At 48.8% G+C, this 26,384-nt stretch overlaps 2 protein-coding genes across 4 annotated transcripts in view; one reads left to right on the top strand and one right to left on the bottom strand.

Annotated features, from left to right (window-relative positions):
* The window catches only part of ANGPTL2 (angiopoietin like 2), a 32,842-nt gene extending 26,523 nt beyond the window's left edge, over nucleotides 1–6,319 (top strand). The window contains exons 3-5 of the mRNA XM_090274739.1: nucleotides 1,937–2,130; nucleotides 2,790–3,060; nucleotides 4,565–6,319. Of these exons, the coding sequence (XP_090130865.1) occupies nucleotides 1,937–2,130; nucleotides 2,790–3,060; nucleotides 4,565–4,764 (665 nt within the window). The 3' untranslated portion in view covers nucleotides 4,765–6,319. The remainder of the gene's footprint in view (nucleotides 1–1,936; nucleotides 2,131–2,789; nucleotides 3,061–4,564) is intronic.
* RALGPS1 (Ral GEF with PH domain and SH3 binding motif 1) overlaps nucleotides 1–26,384 on the bottom strand; it is a 222,487-nt gene that overhangs the window by 100,229 nt on the left and 95,874 nt on the right. For all 3 annotated transcript variants that reach the window (XM_090274741.1, XM_090274743.1, XM_090274742.1), the window contains exon 8: nucleotides 20,843–20,969. In XM_090274741.1, coding sequence (XP_090130867.1) covers nucleotides 20,843–20,969 — 127 coding nt within the window. The remainder of the gene's footprint in view (nucleotides 1–20,842; nucleotides 20,970–26,384) is intronic.

The following is a 26,384-nucleotide window of genomic DNA, read 5'->3' as shown; positions in this document are numbered from 1 at the left end:
AATGACGAGAATTCTCGCCACCCGTACACAATGTGTTAAGTATCTCGGTTTGGGGACTATTTGGAAGAGAAGCTGAAGCAAAGTGTGGTGATTTTATTTTAAAGTATACAATTAATAAAATAAATATGTAGTTTAATGGCTAGGTCCTGAAAATCTTCTCAAGGTTCTTCCGATGAATAAGGAAGAACCCAGCTTATCTGGACGTTGGCCACTCAAGTTTGTACCTCCTGGCTGGTAAGACGGACGACCAGACACCAGAAACCGCTGGGGGAGATGGGAGTAGGAACAGGGAAAGACCTTCCGACGGAGCCGCTCAAGCTTAGTGACATCACAGAAAGCCTCGTCACGTGTCTGGTCTCAGTGTCAGAAGAGAGCCATGGACTGGGGTGTGTCCTGGACACCATCCCTTACGCTCAGAGACCTGCCTGTGGAACAACCTCAGAGCGTGGAGACTCCAAGCATTTGGTGCTGAGTGAGCTTTGCGTGGAAAATAAACAGGCTGAGCTAGATGGGAACTTGGTCCCCCAAAACATGTTTGGACCAGTGTCTGATCCCAGAAGTATCCTGAAATCCTGGCTGTGTGGCCAAATTTGGGGCACTGCTTGGGCCCCTGTGACTACATAGAAATTCACTTACTGAAAACGGCAGCAAAATGTCCACCGAGCACTGTCAGCGAGAAGGCGACCGCGGATTCAGAACCGAGGTGCCGCCAGCCAGCCTCAGCCCGCAGAGCTCAGGAGCAGCGGGAGCCCGCCGCCCTGGCTCGTGAGCCTGTGCCCTTCAGCAGCGCGCGTCTCGCTTTGCCACGACAGCCAACATTAAAGGAAAAACCACCCCAGGAACCCCACACAGACGATCTCGTCATCCTTACAACCTTGAATGAGGGAGAGATGATCCCCCTTCTAGAAACAAGGGCAACAGAGGGCTTGCAGAGGTAAGGGAGCTTGCCCAAATCACACCGTGGGGGTTGTGCGTGGGGGAAGCGGGCTTGGAGTCCAGGCATCCTGACCCCTAGCCCTGAGCTGCTGTCTTTGTATCACATCACAGTGGCCCCCCTTATTCTTGGGGGTACTTTCCAAGACCCCCAGTGGATACCTGAAACCACAGATAGTACCAACCCATATATATATATATATAATACTTTTTCCTATATATACCTACCTACGATAAAAGTTTAATTTATAAGTCAGACACGTAAGAGATTAACAATAACGAAAAATAAAAGCCGTAACAGCATACTATAAGCTGTGTGAGTGCTCTCTCTCTTTCTCAGCAAAGCGGCACAAATTTCTTTTCCATTTTTTACAGTTTCACAGAGAATATTCATTATCATAGATCTTAGCAGCTCAGCATACATTTTTTTTCCTTTCCTTAATTAGTTGAGAGCTTTCACCTTTTCACTTCAAGGAAGCGCTGGACAGCTTCTCTTTGGCATGTCCGAATTGCCAGCGTCACTATTCTTGTGCTTTGGAGCCATTACTGAGTAGTGTAAGAGATACTTAACCACAAGCGCTGTGACCCTGACTGTTGATCTGATCACTGGGCCAGCTACTAGGGACTGATGGGCAGGGAGCGTGCACAGCGTGGACCCTCTGGACAAAGGGATGGCGCACACCCCAGGCGGGAGAGCGTGGAAGAGTGTGGGATTTCATCATGCTGCTCAGAATGGCGTGTAATTTAAAACACGTGAATTGTTTATTTCTAGAATTTTCCATCTAATATTTTCAGACATGGCTGACCGTGGGTAACTGGAACTGTAGAAAGTGAATCCGTGGATGAGGGACACTGCTGCCACAGAGGTTGCGCCTGCTTAGGGTGCAGCTGGGTGTGTGCACGCGCACGCGTGTGTGTGTGTGTGTGTGTGCGCGAATGTGACTCAGTGTCCTAGTGACAAGCAACAGGGAGGGCTGTGACATGTGCACATCTGTGTCCCCAGGCCCGTGGAGAGACTGCCTGCAGGCCCTGGAGGATGGCCACGACACCAGCTCCATCTACCTGGTGAGGCCGGATAACGCCAACCGCCTCATGCAGGTGTGGTGCGACCAGCGCCACGACCCCGGGGGCTGGACCGTCATCCAGAGGCGCCTGGACGGCTCTGTCAACTTCTTCAGGAACTGGGAGACGTACAAGGTGAGGACCACAGGACCTCTCTGTGCTGCCCACGAAACGACTGGCTGTCCCTGAGAGCCCGGCTGACTAGTGAAAGGGCCACTCGGGGGGGAGGTGCGTGTGGACCTGGTAGGGCCTGTGCCACCCCAAACTGTAAACAGCTAAGGCCAGAAGGTCGCTGAGAGGGCCAATTCTGCACCCCCCAGGGAAGGCGAGGACCTGGCTGCCAGTCACAATTGCTGCGAGACAAGTGTCCAGAGTCCAGGCTACAAAACCCCCCAGATGAGTGGGGATTTAGAAATCCTGGTGTGCGGTGGCCCCCTCACTCCAGCCTAGGGGTGGGGAGCAGCTCCCTCCCAGCTGGGGCTTCGCTGGAGAGAGACGCGTTCACACAGCCCGGAAGGGCCCAGTCCCGAGGCTCCCAAGGGCATGTCACAGGGAACCGCGGGAACAGTCAGGCCCTAGTTTCAGAGCCCATTCTCTGGGACCCCAACTCACGGGGGCTCGAGTACTCACCCTCGTAGTACAAAGGGCCGCCAGCGCTTGGCCATCCCTCTAGGGGAGGCCGTGGACAGCCAGGCCCCCTGCGAGTGCTCACGCGCCGCCGGTTTCTGGGCCCCTCGGTCCGGGGCCGAGGGCGCTGCGTGGTCCTCACTGATGCTTTCCCGCGCTCCCCCCAGCAAGGGTTCGGGAACATCGACGGCGAGTACTGGCTGGGCCTGGAGAACATTCACTGGCTGACGAACCAAGGCAACTACAAGCTGCTGGTGACCATGGAGGACTGGTCTGGCCGCAAGGTCTTTGCGGAGTACGCCAGCTTCCGCCTGGAGCCAGAGAGCGAGTTCTACAAGCTGCGGCTGGGGCGCTACCACGGCAACGCGGGCGACTCCCTCACCTGGCACAACGGCAAGCAGTTCACCACGCTGGACCGGGACCACGACGTCTACACAGGTAGGGCCCGCGGGCTCCCGCCCCGGCGGGGGCCAGGAAAGGAGGTCGGCCAGAGCCGGGCCGGCTGTGTGGCCCCGGCCCCGCCCCGAGGTCCTCTCCCCCACCCACCGCCCGTGGATCCCCTTTGCGAGGCTGGGTCCGTGACACTTACAGAAAGGGAAGGGGAAGAGGCGCACCAATGACACACCGATGGCCAGCCCGGGCGCACCCACGTCCCCTCTCTGCCCGAGGCACCGAGCGCCGGGCCCCACATGCCCTGGGGCACGGGGCCACATGCCCTGGAACCCAGTACCGGCCCCACTCCCCAGCAGTCACGTGTCCTCGGGCACCCACTTAGTCTGCCTGGGCCTCAGTCCCCACGTGTGGCAGTGAGGCACGTGGAGGAGATGTTAGTGGGCCCCGGCCGGCAGGCCCGTCCAGCAGCACGGCCAGTGGCCGGTGAGGCGAGCTCCCGGTCCCTGGGGGCGCGTGCAGCGGGCTGAGCAGGGGCCTCTGCTGGCAGATGGCAGGCTGGCTGTTTGACAAGGGCTCCCTGCTCTCTGAACCCAACACTGCCCCTTGGTCCCTGTGGCCTTGACTTAAGGCCCAGAGGAACCCGGGAAACATGCTGGGGAAACCTGGGCCACCGCGGCTCCAGCCGGCCTGTGCCATCCCCACCTCATCCCGAGGCCGTGGTCACCAGTCCCATCAGGCCCCCAGCCTGCAAACATGACTGGGGCAGCCCTTCCCCTGAGTGGCCGCTTGCTCCCCAGGCCTGATCAGGAAACTGGGGACCCCCGCTTCTAACTAAGAGCAGCCCAAGCAGACAGTGGCTCCTCTCCCCGCCTTCCTGTTAAGGGCAGGGCCCCTGCACACCACTTGCCTCTTGCCCACACTTTTACTGCTCTTCCAAGCAGCTTGGCCTTGGCAGAAAAACCCAGAATGATAGGATAGTGCCAAAAGTGTCATAAAAATATCTTTCTTTTATGAAATAAAAATAACATATTTGGCCAGAATACTGGCTGGGGAGGAAGAGAAGAGGATTTTCCTTGACACACTCCTTTGTCATTCTATAAAGACTCCTAATCCAGCAGTTTCAACTCAAAAAAAAAAAAAAAAAAAAAAAAAAAAAAAAAACCCAAGGAAAGCCTTGGGCCTCCCCAGCCACCTCAGGTCATCCCCATTTTCTGTTCAAACCCCTGGAGCGCAGTCCTCCCCAGCGCTTCCTCCGCACGGAGCCCTGGGCTAAGGCCTGGTGGGAGGCATTATGTTTATCCGCATTTCACAATGAGAACTTGGTGGCTCAGCGAGGTTAAGCCGCTTGCCCAAGATCACACAGCTTATCAGTCAGAAGGCCGAGCCTCAAACACAGGTCTGAACAGGTCTGAAGTGCAGTCCGCCTCTCAGCTGTTCTTGCTCCCAAGGCCCCTCTCTCCCAGAGAGGGTCCCGCTGAAGTCCCCAAGCAAACAGTGCACACGGGTAAAACCACCTCCTAAGACCTTCCCACTCCCTTCTCTCCTGCAGGAAACTGTGCCCATTACCAGAAGGGAGGCTGGTGGTATAACGCTTGCGCCCACTCCAACCTCAACGGGGTCTGGTACCGCGGAGGCCATTACCGGAGCCGCTACCAGGATGGAGTCTACTGGGCTGAGTTCCGAGGAGGCTCCTACTCACTCAAGAAAGTGGTTATGATGATCCGACCCAATCCCAACACCTTCCACTAAGCCAGTGCCCCTCCTGACCTCTCGTGGCCTTGCCAGGAGCCTGCTCCATGCCATGTTGGCTCCAGAACAAAAAGCAGCTCCTCGCCACTTCACCGGGGGGCCAGGAGGACTGGGGTGCTGGATTCTGTTTTCCCAAGTCACTGCGGCAGATAACAGAACTGAATCGTACAGTATTCTCTGTCCCTACTACTTTTCCTCACACCAGACAGCCCCTCATGTTTCCAGACAGGACAGGACTGCAGACCAGTCCTTCTTTAAATAAATTAAGCCCCTACAGTACAAACACAACTTCCAAATACCCTCATAATATACATGTGTATGAGCCGACCTTGCACACTTATGTGTATACTACATATATATGCATTTAGATATATGGCACATATATCTAGATACATATGCAGGTTTTCCTTATATACCTAAAGACACATATATTCAAGCTCTTACCAGCAGCAATGCCCTTAGGAGAAAAGCACTTCATTATGCTGTGTTACCTGAGTCTAAGAGCAGATCACAGCCTGCGTAGCTCTGATTCGAAGATTAATCCTTGGGGTCCATGTGCCTGAATTCTTCCAGGAATGTCTACAATGCAACTCTCTCTCTCACATAGGGGTTTCCAACTTCCTCACATAAGAACCCCTTTGGGCACCTACTCAAATTTCAAAATCCCCCTCCATCTCCATTTCCCTGCTCTCTCCCTACTCTTCCTCCATCCATCCATCCATCCGCTCATTCATTTGTTCAACACCGCTCACTAAGTGCCTTGTGTGCGTCAGTCCTTGGCCACTCGCTATGCTTCCAGGCTCATCCCTTCTCCGTGCCTACCTACTCCTTGCCTTTGCTGTCACACCGTCCTTTCTTTCTAGGCAAGATACTTAGCCTCTGAGTAGGAGACAGCCTGGGCTCCAGGTTTCTGGCCAGAAAGGCAGCGCCAGGCCCACAGCTAACTACCAGCCACATAGATAATGTACTGGCAGTTTGGTACTTTCCATTCATGCTTCAGCCTACATGTCATTTTAACCTTCACAGAAATCATAACCTGCCTTGCCCAGGAGACATTCAATCGAAGAGAAGTCATCATCTGGGGGGGCCCTAACTGGCTACAGACCAAAGGTCCTATGCTCTCAGGCCGACTAGAGTCTACATCGCGTCCCCCAAACTACACTTCCCCAGAGAATGCAGGTGCCACAAAAATGAGAACTGGCCACTTCGTGTGAGTTACTGAATATCCAGGGGCCACTGGGCCCCTTGTTTATTGCATTACAGCAAGGTAGCTTTCCTAGTCCTGTTGGCCACAAAGCGTCAGACTCAGTACTACGGGAACTATTGCCAAGCAGGGAGTCAAGGGGAGACCCTCCCAATGGACGAGTGGGTCGGGGTGTGCAAGATGTCGGAACATTTGGAACTCTCCGTGTCTGGGTGTGTGCCTATTACCTCAGCATTCTCACAAATGTACCATGTAGCATGTTTTGTGTATATAAAAGGGAGGGTTTTTTTTAATATATTCCCAGATTATCCTTGTAATGGCACAAATCTGCAATAAAAGCCATCAGTGCTATTTGGATGTATCTACACAGGGTGTTATTGTTTTAGAATGCCTTTCTGGGACCTCTTATATCAGAGCTTCTTTCAGCAAAACCAGGAGGAGATTCAGCACCAGGGACATACACCAAAATCATTGAAATCACACTCTTCCTGTCTTTGGCTTCCCCTTCTGCCCCAGGAGTGCCATGATAGTACCTCAGGCCAAGATGGTCCTTTGGAGCTCCACCTCCTTCCATTCCTATCATGTCTTGCACGTCCCTGAGACACCTCATTTTGTACGCAGTGTGTCAACACCAAAAACCCCTTCCTCCAGATCTGGTTCCATTTCACCAAATTGCACCATCTACTCAATTGCTCAGGTCAAAAATAAGGACCTCTCTCTCCCTGTCCCCAAGGTCAGCCCATCCCTCCACTCTAGCCCTCTTCTCTGCCTCAGTGTAAACACTGGTCTCTCCTTCTGCCTCGGTTTTATCTAGACTCCTAACGCTGGTATCCCCCATTCTAGAGCAGGTGCAAAACCATCTCTGCAGGGGGTGGCCCCAGACTGGCCCTACAGCATCAGCACACTGCCCACCTGCAGCCTGTGAAAGAAGTGCAGAAAAACTAACCTGGGGTAGGGGGAATGAGCTGTCACCCACCACCACAGGGAGGGTGGGTGTCCCCCTCGCCCTAAGTCAGGTGAGGGGGACTTGGAGGGACCACTCCAAGAGCCAGCGTGTGCAAGCGTGAGCACTACCATCTGGCTCACACCTCGAGGCTACAGGCCTCAGGCAGAGGGCAATGAGAAGCTGACCGCACTGGAAGCAAACAGCAAGCCCACTGGTGGAGGCAGGGACACAGAGGACAGCCTGGATGGGCGCTGGGGACCATGCAGGGCCCAGGAGCCCACCAGGGAGTTGTAAGTAGCCAGTTGGAGACAAGCTTTATTCCCTCAGAGCTGCTGAGTCAGTGGTGCCCAGAAGGGAACGTCTGAAGGAGCAGTAGCAACAAGGGACAAAGACAGCAAAGAGGGACAAAGAGCATGGGCACAAGTTCTGGACGACGACCCAACTGGCCAGAAAAGATGGCCCCTTACTGCTCACTTGTCCCTCAACCCCACGGGCCACCCCACTCAGCCGGCCAGCGCGTGGGGGAAGCAGGACTGCGGGACCAGTGAGGACAATGCCCTGTGCCCTTCCCCACCCCAGGCCTCCGAGTCTGGTGTGGCTTTAGGAGCCCAGACTCCGGTGGTGACACTGTGCTGACTGGAATGGCGTGACTGTTAGGACATGACTGTTAGATTGTATCCTCTGCACACACAAGAGGCAACAAGGGTTTTTCATGCCTACGAGCAGGAAGATGAGGAGCTTGCTAGGTTTTCAGCATCGATTGGGAATAAAACTAGTAGGCTGGAAAGGATACCGGGGAGAAAATAAAGTTGGTTTCTTCTTACACCTGACTGAGGCCAGCTCATTTAATAAGTCGGTTACATAAGGCCACGAGGTATCTCCTAGAGTCCATGAGCAGGGACGCATCTGGGCCTCACCAGGGCCAGGAACCAGAAACTGCCTGGAAGGACTTCAAGAGGCAAGGCAACAGCTTCCTCCTTCTCTCCCTTTCCCTTTCCTCTTCCTTGCTTGAAGGCCTCTTTCTCCGTCTCTCACTGTGCACCCATCTGCTTTTCCCAGCACGGAATTCCTGAGCTCACATGTCCTCCTGGTCTGAGTGCCAGCAAAGACTTACCATCACCTCTCCATTCCAACGCACACTCCGGGCCAGACGATGTGACGGGCCCCTCAGGGCTGGGTATCCTCCTCGGTCCTATCAACTCTGCCTCAGCGCAGAGTGGGCGGAACGATCACAGCTGCCGGAGTTCAGTGCTGTGGGAAAGGTGGGGGAGTTCCCAGGTTCCCAGAAGCGGAGGGGTCACGGGCTGGGTCTATATCCAAAGAGTGTCTAGACTACACTCCAGCTCTTGTTGGTCCCCAACCTCTCCAGGGACCATATTTTACCAGTTAGATGAATTTCGTCCCACTACTGGTGAAACTCTGCCCTATTCCCCAGCCCCTCCGCTGCTGACCCCAGCCCTCACCAGAAAGCACATCCAGCCCTTCTAGACCCAGCTGGGGCACTAACCAACAACCGGTTGTGCCCAGATGGAGCTCTTCCTGCCCTTCCTGGATACGCTGTTTCTCAGCAGCCTCTGTGGATTAGTCTCAAAGGTCCCCACTGAGGGGGTCTTCCTGGAAGCATTTTGCTCTGGATAATACTCATATCATCTACCAGTTAAGGCACACCATGTGTGTCTCTTTAAAGTCTCACAACAACCCTGTGACGTGGGGTCTATAATTACCCTCCTTTCAACAGAACAGAAATTGAGGCTGAGAGGTATTAGTGACCTGACCAAGAACATGCTGCCTGGGACACTCAGGAGTTGAGCTTCTGCCTCTGCAGCACTAGATCACTCTGCCCAAGGAGAAAATGAAGCAGCTAAGGCTCCCCTGTCACCATTATCACTCCCCAATAGGTGCAGGAATCATAGCGGCATGGAGCCTCCTGCCCACAGGAGTGGGTATGAGAGGTGGCAGGCCAGTCCGGCTGTGCAGAAGCAGCGCGATGGACAGTAGTCCCCAGCAGTCAGAAAGCCAGTTCGGGGCTATTGGCCCAGTTTATATCAGAGCAGTGGGCAGGGCACAGAGTTTAGAGGGCAATGACGGAGAATATTGCACAGCTTCTTGGGGCTCCCAGTCTTTGGCCAGGACTGAAGCTGCTGGGCCCTGCCTTTCTCCCTTCCTCCTGCAGAACAAGAGAGCCACTTATCCTACAACCTACACACCCAGCTCCACCCTTTGGCACTCACAATGTCCCACTGGTGGCTGGTCTGGCTGTTACCTCGTGCACCAATTCTACCTGGTGCGAGCCCTGGTCCACATGCTCTTGCAACTGGGTCCCTGATGTAGTGGCTCATCTCCCATCTCCATGCTTTCAGGCCTGGGGACTTGCTTACCTCTCAAGTCCCAGAGTCAGGCCTCGGCCAGCCCCAGCCTGGTATTCGCCACTCACGGACACAATACCAACCATCGCCAAGGCATTCAAGTGTCCCGTCTTTCCTGACCTGGGGCCTCCTGGGCCAGCTCAGCCCACACATGGGCACGCAGACAGAGATAATCCCTCCCACCTGCGCAGCCTTCCCAAAGCACTTCCACATTGGGCACCTCGGGGTGGGCGGGCCGTCTAGCTGTTACATCCCCTGCTAGTCAACAGACTGGTCAAGGGGTGCTCCCTTCGCCCCTCCTTCAGCACACGAACCCTCCTGAAGCTGAATGGCCTCTCACAATAGAAGAAGAGAACTTGCCCTGAGTAGTGTGGCTCAGTGGGTTGGGCGTCATCCCGCAAACCGAAAGGATACGGGTTTGATTCCCAGTCAGGACACACGCCTGGGTTGCAGGCCAGGCCCCTGGTAGGGGGCATGTGAAAGGGAGCCGATTGATATTTCCCTTCCTCTCTTTCTCCCTCCCTTCCCCCCTCTCTAAAAAACAAGTAAAATCTTAAAAAAGAGGAGAGCCCCTTGGGGAAGGGTGGACAGGCCAAGTTTGCCCTAATCCTTAGCAGAGCTGGGAGTGGCCCAGAGCCTGGAAGGGTAGCTAGTGTGGAGGGGGTAGAATAAGAATTCCCTCCTGAGGCTCTGTGATGACAGAAGCCAACGCCCCAGTCATCTCAAATTGGGGAGAAAATTAGGAGAAGCATGGAGCCTCCTTGGAGCCCAGCATGCTGACCGAGCCCCAGGCAAGTGTGTGCGGGAACTGGATTTCTGTCAGCCCCCTCTCAGAGGGAACCACCAGCCAGGCAGCCTGTCCTCATTGATCAGAGCAGCACCGAGCTATGCCAGGGCGCAGGGAGAGGGGTTAAGGACAGATACTCAGGATGCAGAAGGAAGAGCAGAGGGCGGCTGAGCAGCTGGGTGGGAGGCCTGCAGGCCTGGCTGCCTAACCCTGGGCCCAGAAAGGCCCAGGAAACATGCGTTTGAAGTAAAAAAGCAGCTTCTCGTCCAAGAGCACAAAGAACTGGTGGGGAGAGAAGTGTGTGTTAAAACAAGATGTCCTCTTGCACCTATCATTTTATCGTAAAATAACAATGGTTGGTAGTATCTAGGGTTGGAGAGGGTGTGAAGCACAGGCTCGCCCACACTTGTTGCTGGGAACGACACTGACCCTTACAGAGGGCATTCAAGCAGTGGTCCCCGCAATCCCACTCCCCACCTTCAAGGATTCAGAAACACCCTGACAGGCGTGTGAGGATGTCCCCCACTGCACAGCTTGTCCGAAAGAGCAAGGACAGACTGTCCACAGGTGGGGCACGGCTAAGCAAACGAGCGCATCCCGGCACAGCCCAGCACAGCACCGTGCACCTGCGGGCGCGCCAGGGCCCTCGGCAAGAATAAAGTTCTGTATTTACTGCCACTAAGTATCAATGACACTGTGAGTGGAACAAAAAGATGCAAAACAGCACCTATAAAATGTCCCCATTCAGATTAAAAAGCACGGTATTATTCTCACAGCCCTCGTACGTATGGAAAACTACACGCCAACTCTGTACAGTGATTGCGTCTGAGCAGTAGGAGAGCGAGAAGGGGATTTTTGCTTTTTACTTTATAGGCTTTTTAGTGTGAATGAGTTTTACAACAAACAATGTTACCTTTCTAACTCAACACGCTTTTAAGAGAATGAGTGGGTTCTGAATCCATTCCGGGCACAGGCGCTGCTGGACCGCTGCAGGTCAGCACACGATGCACTCTGAGGCCAACATACACTTGACTAGGGAACTGCAGCCCTTCTTGGGGTAACTTCCAGGCCCTTCTTGGGCACCTTTCCTCCTCAGAGTGTAGCAAGAATTCATCACCTCTCCAAGTGCAACCACACAATAGTAGAGTGGATGAAGCTGAGAATCAAATCAATGACTTGGAACATAAGGAAGCAAAAAACAACCAATCAGAACAAGAAGAAGAAAAAAGAATAAAAAAAATTGAAGATAGTATAAGCAGCCTCTTGGACAACTTCAAGAGGTCCAACATTCACATCATAGGGGTGCCAGAAGGAGAAGAGGAAGAGCAAGAAATTGGAAATCTATCTGAAAAAATAATGAAAGAAAACTTCCCTAATCTGGTGAAGGAAATAGACAAGCAAATCTAGGAAGCACAGAGAGTCCCAAACAAGATGGATGCAAAGAGGCCCACTCCAAGACACATAATAATTCAAATGCCAAAGGTTAAAGATAAAGAGAGAATCTTAAAAGCAGCAAGAGAGAAGAAGTTAGTTACCTACAGGGGCGTTCCCATAAGACTGTGAGTTGATTTCTCAAAAGAAACTTTGCAGGCTAGAAAGGATTGGCTAGAAATATTCAAAGTCATGAAAAGTAGGGACCTACAGCCAAGATCGCTCTACCCAGCAAAGCAATCATTTAGAATCAAAGGGCACATAAAGAGCTTCCCAAACAAGAAAAAACTAGAGGAGTTCATCATCACTAAGCCCTTATTATATGAAATTTAAAGAGATTTATTTAAGAAAAAGATAAAAACTATGAACAATAAAATGGCAAAAAATACAAATCTGTTAACAATTGAATCTAAAAAACAAACTAAGCAAACAAGAAGAACAGAGAGAATCATGGATACAGAGAACGTTTCAATGGGTGCCAGATGAGAGGGGGTGTGGGGGATGGGTGAAGAGGGGAGGGGATTAAGAAGCACAAATAGGTAGTTACAGAACAGCCATGGGGATGTACGGTACAGTGTAGGAAACGGAGAAGCCAAAGAACATATAGGCATGACCCATGGATGTGAACAATGGTGTGGGGATGGCCTGAGGGAGTTGGGTGTGCTGGGTGGAAGGAGACAAAGGGGGGGGGGGGAGAATCAGGACAACTGTAATAGCATAATCAATGAAATATAATTTTAAAAAGTTAGCACCTCAGAGGAACCTAGCACTTCCTGCTGCCCTAGAGGTCAATCTTATAGTCTTTTATGGATTGAGTTTTACACCTGAGTTTGTCCCAGTGCAGTTGGGGCAACAGAGTAATAAATGAGGGGCAGTGATGCAGACTATGCAGTGTCCTCACTCTCCAATGCTGTGACACAGACTCCCCCCGACCTTGAGCAGCTTCCAACAATAAACATTGATTATCTTGTAGTTCCTCTGGGTCAGGAATTTGCATGTATCTCAGCCAGATGTCTCTGGTTCAAGGTGTCTCAGTGATGTGGTTAAGCTGTCGGGTGGGGTAAAGGCCCCACTTAGGCAGGGTCTGCTTCTAAGCTCGCTCATGGGGCTGTTGGCAGGTCTCAGTCCCCAGCCTCGTGGGCCTCTTCACAGCACTGCCAAGTGCCTGGCAGCTGGATTCTCCCAGGTTGTGGGATCCAAGAGAGAGCAAGCAGCCAACATAGAAGGCACAGTCTTTTTATAGCCCAATCTCAGAAGTGATGTGCCCTTCTGTCTTTTTATTTGTTGGAAGCAAGTCAATATGTTCTGCCCACACTCGAGGGGAAGGGATTACACGAGGACATGAGGACCGGGGGGCAGGGGCCATCAAGGGCCATCTTACAAGCTACCTACCACACAAAAGCTTTCAGCTTTTCAGGGCACTGTCTCACCTCTCCCTGTCCGGAAGTGCAAGGAAGTGTCCCGACGGCCCCCGGTGAGTCGTGACAATGAAGAAACTCACTAGCTCTTCCTCCGCCCCAACCCTTTTCTTCTCTAGGGCTGGCTGACCCTGGCAGGGCCCCTGCTCCACACAGGAGAGTCCCTAGCGACATTTCTCTTCTCAGCCCACTCTTCCTGATTGCCCCAGAGGGGAAAGACGTGCCAGAGGGAACAGCGGGCGCTGCAGTCAGACCTGGGTCGGAGCGCGAGTCTTGTTTAGCTTCGGCAGCTGTGAAATAAGTTAACAAATAGTGCCTCCCTCAAATAAGGGGTGTTCGGAGGATTAAAGGAGACCGCGAGAGTAGTGCTCAGCTTCCACGGGGTGAAAGCTAAAGGCCTGCTGCTGCCATTGCTAGTGCTGTTGGCTCCTACCTAGAAGTCCAAAGGCCAAAGGTCAGAGAGAGCAGTCATCCTGACGGGAGTACAGGTTCCTTCTAGGAAAACGCACTTTCTCTCTCTCTTGCACAAAAGGGGCTTGCGCTCTCACCTCCCCAGAAGGGACAAATGTGACAAGGTACTCAGCTCTGGGCAGCAGAGCACGCAGGAAACAAACCCTTCCCCGCTGTTTTCCTCCCACACTGTTTCTCTCCATGGAGACAGAGATATCCAACGAAGGATGCCTAAGTTAAGGCTGGGTGGGAGCCCAGCCAGAGCATGAGATCTTGAGTTAAACTTGGTATCCGCCTGGTATATGACATCAGGCAAGTCGTAAGTCAAATTGTGGGTTTTTTTCATTCACAAAATGAGGATTTTAGTAAAATCTACTGGCTTTAAAAAAAAAAATGAGCAGGACTGTGAAATCCCAGTCTCAGAAGCAAGACGGAGAAATGTAAATTTTTAAGGTAACAAATCCTGAGATTGTAGAAGTAAAGACAAAGTTTGCGTCTGGAAGGGAGAAATGTAAGATAATACACAGCTGACCACTCTACAGAATAATGGAAAAGCTTTCCTTCATTTGCTGTGTGTGTGGGGGGGGTGTCTTTTTGTGATGATTCCGTTGATTGGGAAGCATGTTTGACATGAGGCAGAGGGCAGTTTCTCCCCACTTGCTGGGCCCCAGAGAGGGAGGATGCCTCGTTGTGGAGAAGGAGAAACATGATCAAAGGTTCCCCTGGGCTGGGGGCGCGGGCAACAGGTGGGCCCCTGCAGCAGGTGGCCACTGGGCAGAGAGAAGGAAGGGTATGCATGGCCCATGACTCCAGAGCAGGCATCGCAGAATGCAGGCTCCGGCTTTCCTCTGTGGCACTGATGGCCCCTCATCCATCCCAAGGCTGTGCCCCCCCTACCCCCCCGGCTGTGTGAGGCCCACCTGGAGACACTGGTTAGGAGAGGCAGGAGATGACAGGAGGGGGAGGGACCGGAGGTTCGGGGCCAGGCAGCTGGCTGAGGCACAGGCATTGACCAGGATGGATCTGCGGAACAAGTCAGTATTCCTTGGGGACCCTTGGAAACAGGTGGAGTAGGGAACGGAACGGGGGAAGGGGCTGGATTTACGGCATGTAGAATGGAATTTTTTCAGTTGGGTATTAAAGGAAAGGATTATCCTTAATGCTGGCAAACTTGGGGACAGCTGGATAATATGTGCGAGCCCTGACATGGGAGCCGTTGGACTGGGTCTTGGGTACTTGCGGCCCCCGCCAAAGAGGCAACAGCCACTCTGACCCGCGTTCTGGGAAGCGGAAGTGCCCAGTCCCTCTGGCCTTCTGGGGGCAGGTCAGGAGCACCTGTGCAGGCCCTTTCATCTCTGCTTTCAGGGGACCCACCGCTCAAATGCACACATTGATTCTCAAAGCCAAATACATGGAAATGTCATGTGTCTCCATCAGGCATAAGGGACCTACCTGCTCTCTGACAGCTGTTTTATGTCTTCCCAAGGCTCTGCTTAAAACGAACTGTTTTTAAAGGGCTTTCCTTCCCCTGCTAACCATTTCTGAAGTACACTGACGTACCACAGGCCTCTGCATGGCCCCCCACCTGGTCTTCCCTCCTCCAGCCTGACGTCCTCAAAACCATTCACTGCAGGCAAAGTGACTTGTTTAAATGCAAATCCACTCTGGTACTGCCCTTGCTCCGTGGTTCCCAATTGCTCTTGGCAGGGGAGTCGGAGCCTGAGCTCTGTCTAGGCCCCAGGTGACCTCACCCCGCCCTCCCATTCCAGCTGCTTCCCATGACGCTCTCCCCCTCACTCTCATTCTCCAGCCAGTTTTCCCAACAAACATGTTTTCCCCACTTGAGGGTTCTTGTTCTTGCACAGCTGCTCTCTTTGTCTGGCATGCTGACCTCCTACCCTTCACCCTGCTTGTTCATCTTTTAGGGCTTCCCTCCAGAAAGCCTTCCTTGGTCCCCAAGACTGGGTCGGGTCCCCCCTTATTTACTCCTTTGCCTTTCCCTTCAGAGTGCTCAGCTCACTTTTGGTTTCTTGTTCACTGCCTGTGATCGGACCTGGCATCTGAGCTCTACCAGAGTAAAAATGGTGTCTGGGGGGTCTGTCACCAGACAGAAGTGCCTCCTGATCAGCCGTGAAGACCACCCCCCACCACCTTGCAGCGGGCCTGCTGCACTCAGGCTCAGAGTAGGAGCCCCTCACTCACCTTGCTGCTCTGAGGGCTTAGAGGCATCCATGTAAACACTTCTTTGTGACCAATGACACTTCTTTATTAAAGTCCTTTTAGAAATGCAACAGTTTAGGTCTGTTTATTTTATACTCAGAAATGACTTGCCTTCGTTTTAAACTTCAGAGTTCATCTTTGAAAGGAAGGGTTTGCTTATTTGAAGAAACAGCTTAGGTTCTAGAAATTTACTTCACATATTAGACATCTGAGTAAATTTACCAAGAATGTCTAAATGTTCTCTTACTACTCAGAACTGTCAGAATGCCTAATTTTTGTTCCTTGACAGATCACAATTTTCCACACCGCCTATAGTTACTTTTAGAATCAGCTCTAAACCTTTTAAAATCCATTACCTTCCTAATTTTATTTAGCTATTTCCTGGAGGGAATTATAGGCAGTGAAAACTGAGCACTCTCTAAAGTCAATAAAGCTACTTAGAAATAAATGAGGTAGCCACTCTTCACAGCTCTTTGCCGGCTTTTGTTATCATTTCAATCTGAACTAGGCATTTACAAGTCGCCATCAGATAAAATTAAGCTTCAAATAACTGACATGACTATTTCCCCACCACCATTTTTACACTTTGAAGTAACTGAAAAGAAGGTCTTATGTTTAAAATATAGTCTTTCCCCTCAGTGTTTTTTAAATTGTATTTCAAGAGAAAGTCAGAGTACCAAAGCTTTCAGTGCACAAAATTTGCACGGGAAGGACCTGGACACACAAAGAGACACACTGGGAAGAGTCCCAGGACACCCGTTAGCACAGAGCTGCTCACAGCAGTTGAGAAGAACCATCACAAAGTAAAGCCCACCCTTGCTACTAGAGGCAGATGACAGCTAGGGCAGCCTTCAAGGTCCTCACTCACACCGGGAAACACCAGGGACTGGACTCAAGCTGCTCCAGAAGAACCCCCTCAGTCCCAGGGAGAGGCCTTCAGTGAGGACTCTGCCCGGGGAAGTAATGGTTTCAGACATCTTTCCCCTCTTTTGTCCTTCCCGGGAATTACGTAACAATCCCCGTTGGATAAACAAATTCGTCCCCGGGACAGGCCGGGTCTTCTGGAGGACCCCAGTACTGAAACCACAGCGTGGACGTGGGCAGTGTCTGTGCAGGCAGGGCCCTGAGCTGCCCCCGGGATGGCTGGCTCCCCTGAGACTCCGAATGGGACTGGGCTTCATTCTTTTTAATGAAGTTTTGGCAGCTACAACTCCTACGTCAGGATCCATTCTGATGTATGAGAAATGCAGTCCAGCTGGCCTGAGGGGACAGGGAAATCGCTGTGAGGCTCAAGGGACAGCAGAGGACAGTTCAGCTGGGCTGGCTGAGAGGCAGAAGCAAGAGGGCCTTGCAGGAGAATAAGGCCTACACAGAGTCTCTTGGGAAGCAGATGCCAGGAAGAGGCAGGTGAGATGAGGTGATCAAGGACAAGGAGGACTGAGATTGTCCCAGTACTCAGTGGCAAAGGGCCTCAGGCGGCACAGGCTGCCTGTCCACAGCACGTCTGACAGGAGCTTCTGTGGTGATGTACAAGAGGCCCCTGGCCAGTGGCCTCAGGGCAGGACTTAACTGTAGTGGGAGGACTTCGGGTGCACATGCTTGGTCAGATGACCAGGGACATGGGTCAGAACGGGGAGACGGTATTGGTCCAGTCTGCCCTTGGCTGAGATCCATGGACTAATGCCCTCAGACACCCAGGACAGCACTGCTTTGCGGTCCAAGAATAGAGTATCACTGTTCTTCCCACCTCACACAGAGCCCGAAGCAGGCCATCCACAAGTCATAGATGGCAGAGGACGCACAGGTGGCAACTGCAAGGGAGGAGCAGGGAGACAATGACCTGGACACTGGAGGTGGGGAGTCAGGAGAGGACAACGTCCAAAGCTTAGGGCTTAAAGCCAGACCATCTGGGCTGAGCCCTGGCTCTGCCGCTTTTCAGTTATGTGACCCTAGGCAACCTCTCAGCACCTGCTTATTCACTAGGCTACCGCGAGTATTCACTGAAACGCACTAAATGCCTAGGGAAGGGCCAGGCACAGAGAAAGCAGCCCGGACATGGCAGCGCTCGTGATCATTTTTATGAGAGAGGAGAGGCTGTCCTTTATGATCCTGGAGCACCTGCTAATGGCACCAGGGGGCTATATTAGGTTGCCCTCACCCTAATGCCATCAGTCTCATCCCTCAACTGATTATGCTCAGGCAAAGTGGGGACGGGTGTGGGAGCTCTGCACATCAGTACGCCCGCCCTCCGTCTGTGGATCGGAGAAGGGGACTTGCCAGTCACCAGGTGCAAGACTGGTCAGTGTATGCCAGCCATAAGATGAGATGAGGAAAGGGTGGGAAAGCATGAGAAGAGAAAGCACAGGATGATATTCAATCCAATAATACGGCTTAAGACTAAACAAATGTGAGGCTTTTACTCCTCTACTAAAAGGCAAGCTCTCTCATGCTGGGTGCAACTAAACTCTGTTTTCAAGGATCACTCATAGACAAATCAGTGTAAAATATTAAAATCCAAAACAGAGCCAAAATTTACAAGATGAATGTAAAGGAAAAATAAAACACTTCACAGACTTAAACATTTCAAAGAAGGAAACGAAAATAATAAATATAAGCAAGATCATTTTGTAGGGGATACTTTGAAATGAATCAACAATTTTATAAACTTCCATATACTAAATAATATAAGGCAAGGAGAGTCCAAAATATATTCCTGTCAGATGAAGTTGTCAAAAATTAATAATTTGAATATTATAATTTAATAATTATATGAGTAATTTGAAAAAAGTTATACCTTCTATTTCTAGCACCCAGGAAACATTTACAAAAATAGATCTTATATTAACCTGCAAGACAAATCTCATTTTAAAAAACCCCGAAAGCATATGTCACATATTCTAAGTCAATGTAAAAAGGTTAAGAGAAAAGATTATGCTTTTAAAAATCAAAGTTGTTCATAGCGGTGTCATGCATAATAGCCAAAAAGTGAAAGCACCCGTATGCCTGTCAAATGACGAATGGATAAATAAAATGTGGCATACTCGTACAACGGAATATTATTTGGCAATAAGACGGAACGAAGCACCGATCATGCTTCAATATGGATGAACATTTAAAAGATGATGACGCTAAAGGAATAAAGCCAGTCCTAAATTACCACATACTGTAGATCTGATTTATATGAAATGTCCAGAATAGGCAAATCTGTGGAGACAGGAAAATACTAAAAACCACTGACTAGTACATTCTACATGGACAATATATGAATTATATCTCAGTAAGGCCACTTGAAAAAAACCACGCCCTTGGAAATTTTTTTTAAAAAACCACTACTTTAAATAATACTTGGATAAAAGAAAAATTGAAACCATAATTACAGAACAATTAAAGACTATCAGTGAGAACACTATACATTAAAACATGTAGGATATAACAAAAGCACCAATTAGAGGACAATGTATACCCAATGTTTTTCAAACTAAAGTGGAAAAATAATATGTACACAAATGAACCAATAATTCAACTGAGTAAGTAATAGAAAAAAACAAAACAATTTAAGGAAAGCAGGAGAAATGAATTATAAGGCAAAAGTGGAACTTTCATCAAATTTAGGATGCCATCTGTTATAAGATGCACTATTATTTTATGTGTCACTGAGAAAAACTGCTGTCAACTGAGCAATGCCACAATGCTTTGTCACCATCAATTAAAAGACGCGTCCTGATTTCAGAGGTGTTAAAACGTGGAGCGAAGAAGCACATGCGAGGCTGGCGGAACACAGAATCAGACAGCAGACAGACAACGTGACCGACAAAGAAACGCAAAGTCTAATTCTCTGGAAGGACCAAGCGGCACACCTCTGGCAAAGCAAATTCAAGAAGGAGAGAAGGGGAATGAAACTATTAGGGGAGCAAAACAAATAGGACCACATACAGTTTAAAAGTTATAAGGGGATTATCATATAAAACTCTATGGTCAAAAAACTGAATGAGGAAAATATCTATGCTAATCATTTTTAAAACTTGAATCAAATGAACAATTTTCTACTAAAAATAAAATTTCCAAATTGGCTTTAAGAGAATTAGAAAATCAAAATAAACAGTGCTCGTGGAAGAAATTTCAAAGTTGTCAAAAAAGTGTCTCAATAAATTACCCTAGATTCCTGAAAAGATTAGAGGTCACTTCTATAAGACTTTAATTTCCTTTGCTATGAATACTATTTTAGATCATAAAAAGACAGAAGTATATTTTCATAAAATTAGCATAACCCTGAAACCCAAACTACAAGAAGCATTTTTCACCTAGCAAATTGGCAAAGATTTAAAAAAGAGAAAGGAAAAGAGGGGGAAAAAGCACATGAAAATCCAAAGTATTTGTGCAAGTAGGAAAAAATAGTTAATTTCATCCCCTTCCAATAAAAGTATAAGCTGTTACCACCTCTATAGAGAGTGTTTTAAAAATATACATGAAAAGGCATAAAATTTTGCTTACATTTTGACCCAATAATAACAATTCTAGGAATTTATTGTACGGTAATAATCATAACTATGTGCAGGAAGGTTTTGCAACAAGGATGTTCAGTGCAAAATTTTAATAGCAAAAATATAGAAATAACTTATATGTCAATATAAGAGAGCAGTTCAAGTTCGCTGGGAATGAGTCATAGTATAGAAATGTAAGTAATAACCCTAAATGTTCATGACAGAATAAACATATATATTTTAAGTGCACCTAAATGAATGAAAAGATATGACGCAAAATAGGATTATCTCTAGGTGAGATAACAAATTATATTAACTTTGTTTCCTTCCTAATTATTTACAGTAAGTGTGTATTATTTTCTAATCAGAAGAATCAGTAATCATTATTATAATTTTGTTGGCACAAATCTTCTAAAATATGTTGATAATGCCCAGAGAACCAGAACAGAGGGGTTTGGGCCTGAGTTCCCTCAGTCTGGGAGGATGTGATTGAGCAAGAGTCTTGTGACCCTTCTCGGCTGCAGGTTGGGGGGCTCGGGATTCACAGGTCCCTTGTGTGAGAAGCAGAATACCCTCTCTTTCAGGGCCCTCATCAAGGTTCCCGTCCTTGGGAAGTATCAACAGCCTGTTTCAATTCAAGGAGCCAACCAATTAATTACCTCTTTATCCTTGGCCCATGCTGCTTCCTGGGAATCTCTCAACTAGAAACTATAAAAACATCTGATTTGGCACTGAGCAGTTTTCTTAAAAATAATAAGTCAATTCAGACTCCTACCTAGATAAGGAATACTGGGAACCATCTTCAGGCTTCGGATATATTCTCGAGTCCGCTTGTAATTATCTTCTTTAGACATCAGGTAGTCCAATTTCTCAAAGGTGGTCTTGTCTTTCCGATTCAAAAGCTGGGGTGAGAAGAACACATGGAGTATGAGGAAGAAGAGAAATAAATCAGAGGAGCTAGAGGAAGGATAACACCCGTGGGCGAAGACTAAAGGGAAACACCCAAATGGTGAGTCTACAACGCACCAAACCCCGAGTACGGCTGAAGAGCTCAAGAGGCAGTTTCATGCAGAGATGGGAGGTTTCATGGCCTCGATGTGTCATTTCTCACAGAGGCTCACACTTGGAAGATATCCTCTCAAGCCGCCTTGTCCACTGCTCTAAACGACGCCAGAGTCCCTCTGCATGGCGCCTGCCTCCATGACGCACAGACGCCACAGCAGCAAGGAGCTCAGAGAGCAAACAGAGCCGGTGGTGCAGAGTCCCAGAGGAATTCACAGCCACAGCAGCCTCTTTCCCTGCACCCGCGGCTACTCGCTTGCTCCTCAACGCCTCTGCCACGGCTGGGAGCTGCCGGAAATGCCACACGGTTCAGTGTGTGCGCTGTGCACAGGGCCGGGTTGTCTCTCCAGCCTAGATTACCCCCTCCAGATTCCCGGCTATGGTATTTTCATCAAAAGAAGCCGAGCTTTTATCCATAGGCAGTCACCTAAGTGAGGATTTGGGTAAGAAAATACAGGAGGAGCGGGTATCCACAGCCCAGAGATTGGAGTAGCAAGATCCTTCATGACTGAGATTTCTGGGGCGTAAAGGCGGTCGCCAGGAAAAGAGGGCTCATTGTGCATCGGAGGCTTTTTGAAAGGCAGGAATAGAAACCTGAATGTTGTGGTCATCCTGCGTGTCCCAGGTCAAGGCCCAGTGCCAGGAAATGGCAGTAAGTCTCCTTGAATAAAATGGTTTTGAGGAGAGGAGTCTACGCTGGGAGAAGGGGCTTAAAAAGAGCATTGGGGGGGTGGGTCTCTCGGAGAGGAGTGGCTTTGGCCCAGCACATGGCTCCCCCCAGTTGAGCTTCCAGGACCCAGTGCCTCTGGGATTTTAGATCAATGGCTGAGCCGAGGAGTATAAATGGAGACAGACCTTAGCCCTGGAGCGCCCTTGGTCAAGTCTGGTATTGAGACCCCAGTGGTCTGTGCAAGGACCTGGACCAGAAGAGCTGGCACATTCGTCAGACTAAGGGAGGCCGGTGTTCAACAGCCGCCACCAAACAGCAGAGAGAAGTGGAACAGTGCCAGGGGAAGTCTAGCACCAGAGGAAGCAGGCTTTCCGCCCTGAAGTAACCCCTTTAGGTGACTTTAGTGCAAATGCAGTGCAGTTCCCGAGACCTGGGTCTGCATGTCCCAGACTCAGGCCATGTACGGTGCATCAGGGAGCCTGGGTTGCCATGGGCAGGCCCTGCCCAATTCCTGGTTCCTCAGTCTCTGGAGCCCCAGAGGATTCAGCTGCGTGACTGCCCAGCTGAGCCGTGACAGTTACTTCCAGGAGAAGAGGGAAAAGACTAAGCTAAAAGGAAGGTCGCAGTCCTGAAGAAGTTAAGAGAGTAAATAGCAAGCTTTTTTTTTCCAATTTAGAAGTTAAAGACATATCAAGGTGGGAATGCCACACAGAGGCTAGGGACGACAGTGACAACGGCTGCTTCACTGGCTTGCTAATTTGAGGCTGTTATTCATCACATTAACAAGTGGACAAGAAATAACACTGTCCCTATTTGCTGTTCCTAAAGCACCATAATATCACAACTCATCTGCTCTTTACGAAGCCCAGTGACAAAAATGGAGCCAGCACTCCTGCCTCTATTTCAAGTTCATAATCACTTGTGTGAGTGTCCTTGGGGAACTCAGTTCACAGAGGAGAGAGGTGTCTGTTACAGCCAAATGGTAAGTAAATAGAGACCAAGAGCCCCGACAAATAGTAAGTAAATTATAGGGGAGGGAAGCGTCACGGGAAGCTATAGAGAGAGACAACTGAAACGAACAAAGGATGAGGAAGTCACTCGATGACCAATATACACTAGATCGGAATGAAACGCTCTACTTATGAACTGCCCCACTGTAAAGCTGAGCAAGCCCCTCATGCCCTTGGCTGCGAGGGAGGTCACCTCTTCATGAATGCAAGGTAGAACCCCACTGAATTCTCTGCAGTCACCCACATTCATCCGGCAGCCACGCCAACCTCTGTGCTATCCTCCCGCTCGCCGCAGCTGAGCCATGCTGGCGCTCCACGTTCGCACCACTGGCTCTCTGGACCCAGCTGGGAAGCTGCCCATGTCCCCATCCACATTCAGCCTATCCGCCTAGCTTGGCAAGTGCCTCTAAGCATGGCACCATGTCATCTGTGTCCTGACACAGATATGACCAGGCCAATATGAGGCTGGAGTCCTTGAGGATGTTCCTGAAAATCGCTCTGCAGATTTGACCTCAAATCAATAACTGGGGCTCTCTGGCAGAGAGGGACAATCAAAGGCAGTCACATTTGCATGCTCCCTAAGTTGAAAACCAAGGTCTTCCGGTTCACATGCACCTCTGGGAAACGTGCCTCTGTACACACATTCCCAACCAACCTCCCATGCCCTACACACACTCACACACACACTCAGAAGGGCTGGGTCTGGTTAACTTCACTCATCTGCTCCATTCTGTGCCCACAAATGAACTTCAGGGTCGCATCAGCTTTCTTAATAATAATACATAGGATGATAGACGACATGGGAACTCAGGACATCTATTTCCCAATCATGTATTTGCAAACTCCTTAAGAACTTCCTCTAGTAAAATAAAGGAATAAACCAAATACAGGGAGATACAGGGTACAGGGAACACAGGATCGAGTCCAGGAGCAGTAAAGGGAGTTTCTGGGATGGCAGATGAACAGCAGGCCTGGAGAATGACTGTTCCACATCCCAGAAGATGTGTCCAGAGAAAGAGAAGTCACCACAGAAAACCTGACAGGACCACACATTTCTTGGAAGGAGATATATTTATTATATATACCATTTAAAAATAAATTACTTTAAGAGCTTATATATAATATAAAAATCTAATAAAACATACAATTTTAAAACATATTAAAATGTATAATGTAAAATAATATAGTATATAATATATAAAATATTTTATATGTATACACACACACACACACACACACACAGTTGACCCTTGGACAATGCAGGTTTGAACTTCGCAGGTCAATTAAACTGTGAGTCAATTTTTAAAAATCTGTGTATCAGTAGGCCTGCACAATTCAAACCTGCTTTGTTCAAGAGTCAGCTGTGTGTGTGTATGTGTGTTAATACCTAGTAGATGGAAGGCAGAGTAAGAATTTTTTTAAAGGGCCTTAGAAATTCCAGGGAGACAAAAACGTGTTCAGTAAAGGACACGTCATTCAGAGTTTACTACTTGACTATAGAAAACCATATTTACACATTCCTAATAATTAAAACGCTAAATACTCACTTAACAAATGATTTAACCACAGTAACATGAGTGTGTTTGAAGAAGGAGGGAAGCTGAAGAAAACTAAACCAACATCATACAAAGAAGTCACCAGATACTGTCTAAAGTAAACGGATCAAGAAATGTTAGCAAACGCACACCGGTGGGAATGTGGCAGGAATTGCCAGCAGAGTGAGCTCATTAACGGGTGAGTGGTTGCCTCTGGGGAAGAACGGGGTTTGGAGAGATGAGTGCTTCTTGTTTCACTACGCCTTTCAGCACGTAGTGATTTTTAAAATTAATGTGCGTGTATTATACTGAAAAATGCTTTTAAGAGTTAATTTTCAAATATAGAGTGTGTTTATTCAAAAAAAGAAAATAACAGCATTTACTTATACATGTTTTAAAGTTTTATCACAAGTAGAGCCATAAACTTAAAAACCTCCTATGAGCTGAGGGTCCTTTAGATTATAGAGTTTACAGGAAGAAACCATTAAAAATACTATACATCTAAGAGTATAAATTATTTGCCTCCCTGAGGCAAACAGGTACTGGCAGCATTCATGCTCAGGGAAAGGGGTAAGGAAGTAAGACTGAGAAGTTCCTAAATACAACAAGCAACCCCACCTGCAGCCAAGCTGCGCAGTCCGAGGGCACCTGCGGTGCTCTTCCACAGGATTTACTCCGACAGGGACAGCTGTGTGGTTCCCTCTGTGTCTCACTCAGCTGACGACCCCCCAGGCAGGCAGTGGCCCTGTGGCTGTCCTCACCCCACTCCCCCCTGCATCTGCTATGGTTCCTGACAGAGGAAGCACTGTCTGGATAATTGTTGGATAAAAGAATGACAAAACTAACAATGATAACTTAAAAATCCAATTCCATGGAAAATTTTGAACACTCATATAATTTTTAGGTAAAAGGGGGAAAAGCTAAGATTATGAACTATTTACAAACCACAAATGATAAAAACACTATATGTTAAACTATGTGATGAGGCCAAAACTGTACACGGTTGTAAACTCTTTTATAATTAAACAACTAAGAACAAAAATCAACTAACCATTCAACTCAAGGAGCTAGAAAAATGGAGGGGGGAGCAGTAAGAAATTTATTAACAGGTAAGATTGGAAATTGGTATGTTAAAAAACTAAATTCCAAACCTACAGAAATGATAACTAAACCCAAGAACTAGTTTTTATAAAATATCAATAGAACAGGTAAAACCTCTATAAGTCAAGCAAAAATAGACAATATTAGGATTGAGAAAGAGGCCATGACCACATATGCAAAGTGAACTAAAATTACAAGGAAAATAATCAATACTTGAACATTGATTTTAAGTAACTTTTACGCCGCCAAATTTCAGCTGCGAGGGATAAATGGGACTCATAAACCATAGGGCCGACAGCCAGGAAGCCCACAAATCTTGGTCAAATACTGGAGGAAGCGTGCTGCTTTTGGAAACTCCCCTTATCACACCCTGAGAGCTCATATGTGGCCCTTGCATGTGACTAACAATGAACGCCACCCCCCTGTCCTGCCCCTTTCTGGTAAACAGTTCAAATCTGTCTGCACGGAGGGGAAAAAAAAGTCTCTCCAAATCCTCTTTATGAGGACTCTGATATCTTGTCCCACTGCCTTGAGAGAGTAACATTTCCTGATACGTGGAAATGTTTTTCAACAAAGAGCCTGCTGCTTCAAATATGTAAAACTGGCTCAAAATCCTACTTTAATTCCAGTGTCTACTGTTGGTATGGAAAGAATTTTTAGTGCTGTGGCTGATCTATGGACCAATGGATTCAACAGACTGAGTGTGGAAGGAGTAAGGAATGAAACGAGGGCACTTAAAAAAGTAATTTCCACTTCTTTAGATACAAATGATCAGTTTCTGAAAAATAAGTTGCAAAGTCATATGTCTAATGTAAAATATTAGATGCAATGGGGGTTGTCATAAATAACATTAGAAAAAATTGTGACTTTGCAATTTAGTCAGTATCCTGTCTAGCTGTCTATATTTGTCTTTGCCTAAGGTTGTTCTAAATTCTGTAC

This window comes from Furipterus horrens, unplaced genomic scaffold (assembly GCF_987537825.1).
Source record: "Furipterus horrens unplaced genomic scaffold, mFurHor1.1.pri manual_scaffold_4, whole genome shotgun sequence".
NCBI lineage: Eukaryota > Metazoa > Chordata > Mammalia > Chiroptera > Furipteridae > Furipterus > Furipterus horrens.
This window is presented reverse-complemented; position numbering and strand designations above follow the sequence as displayed.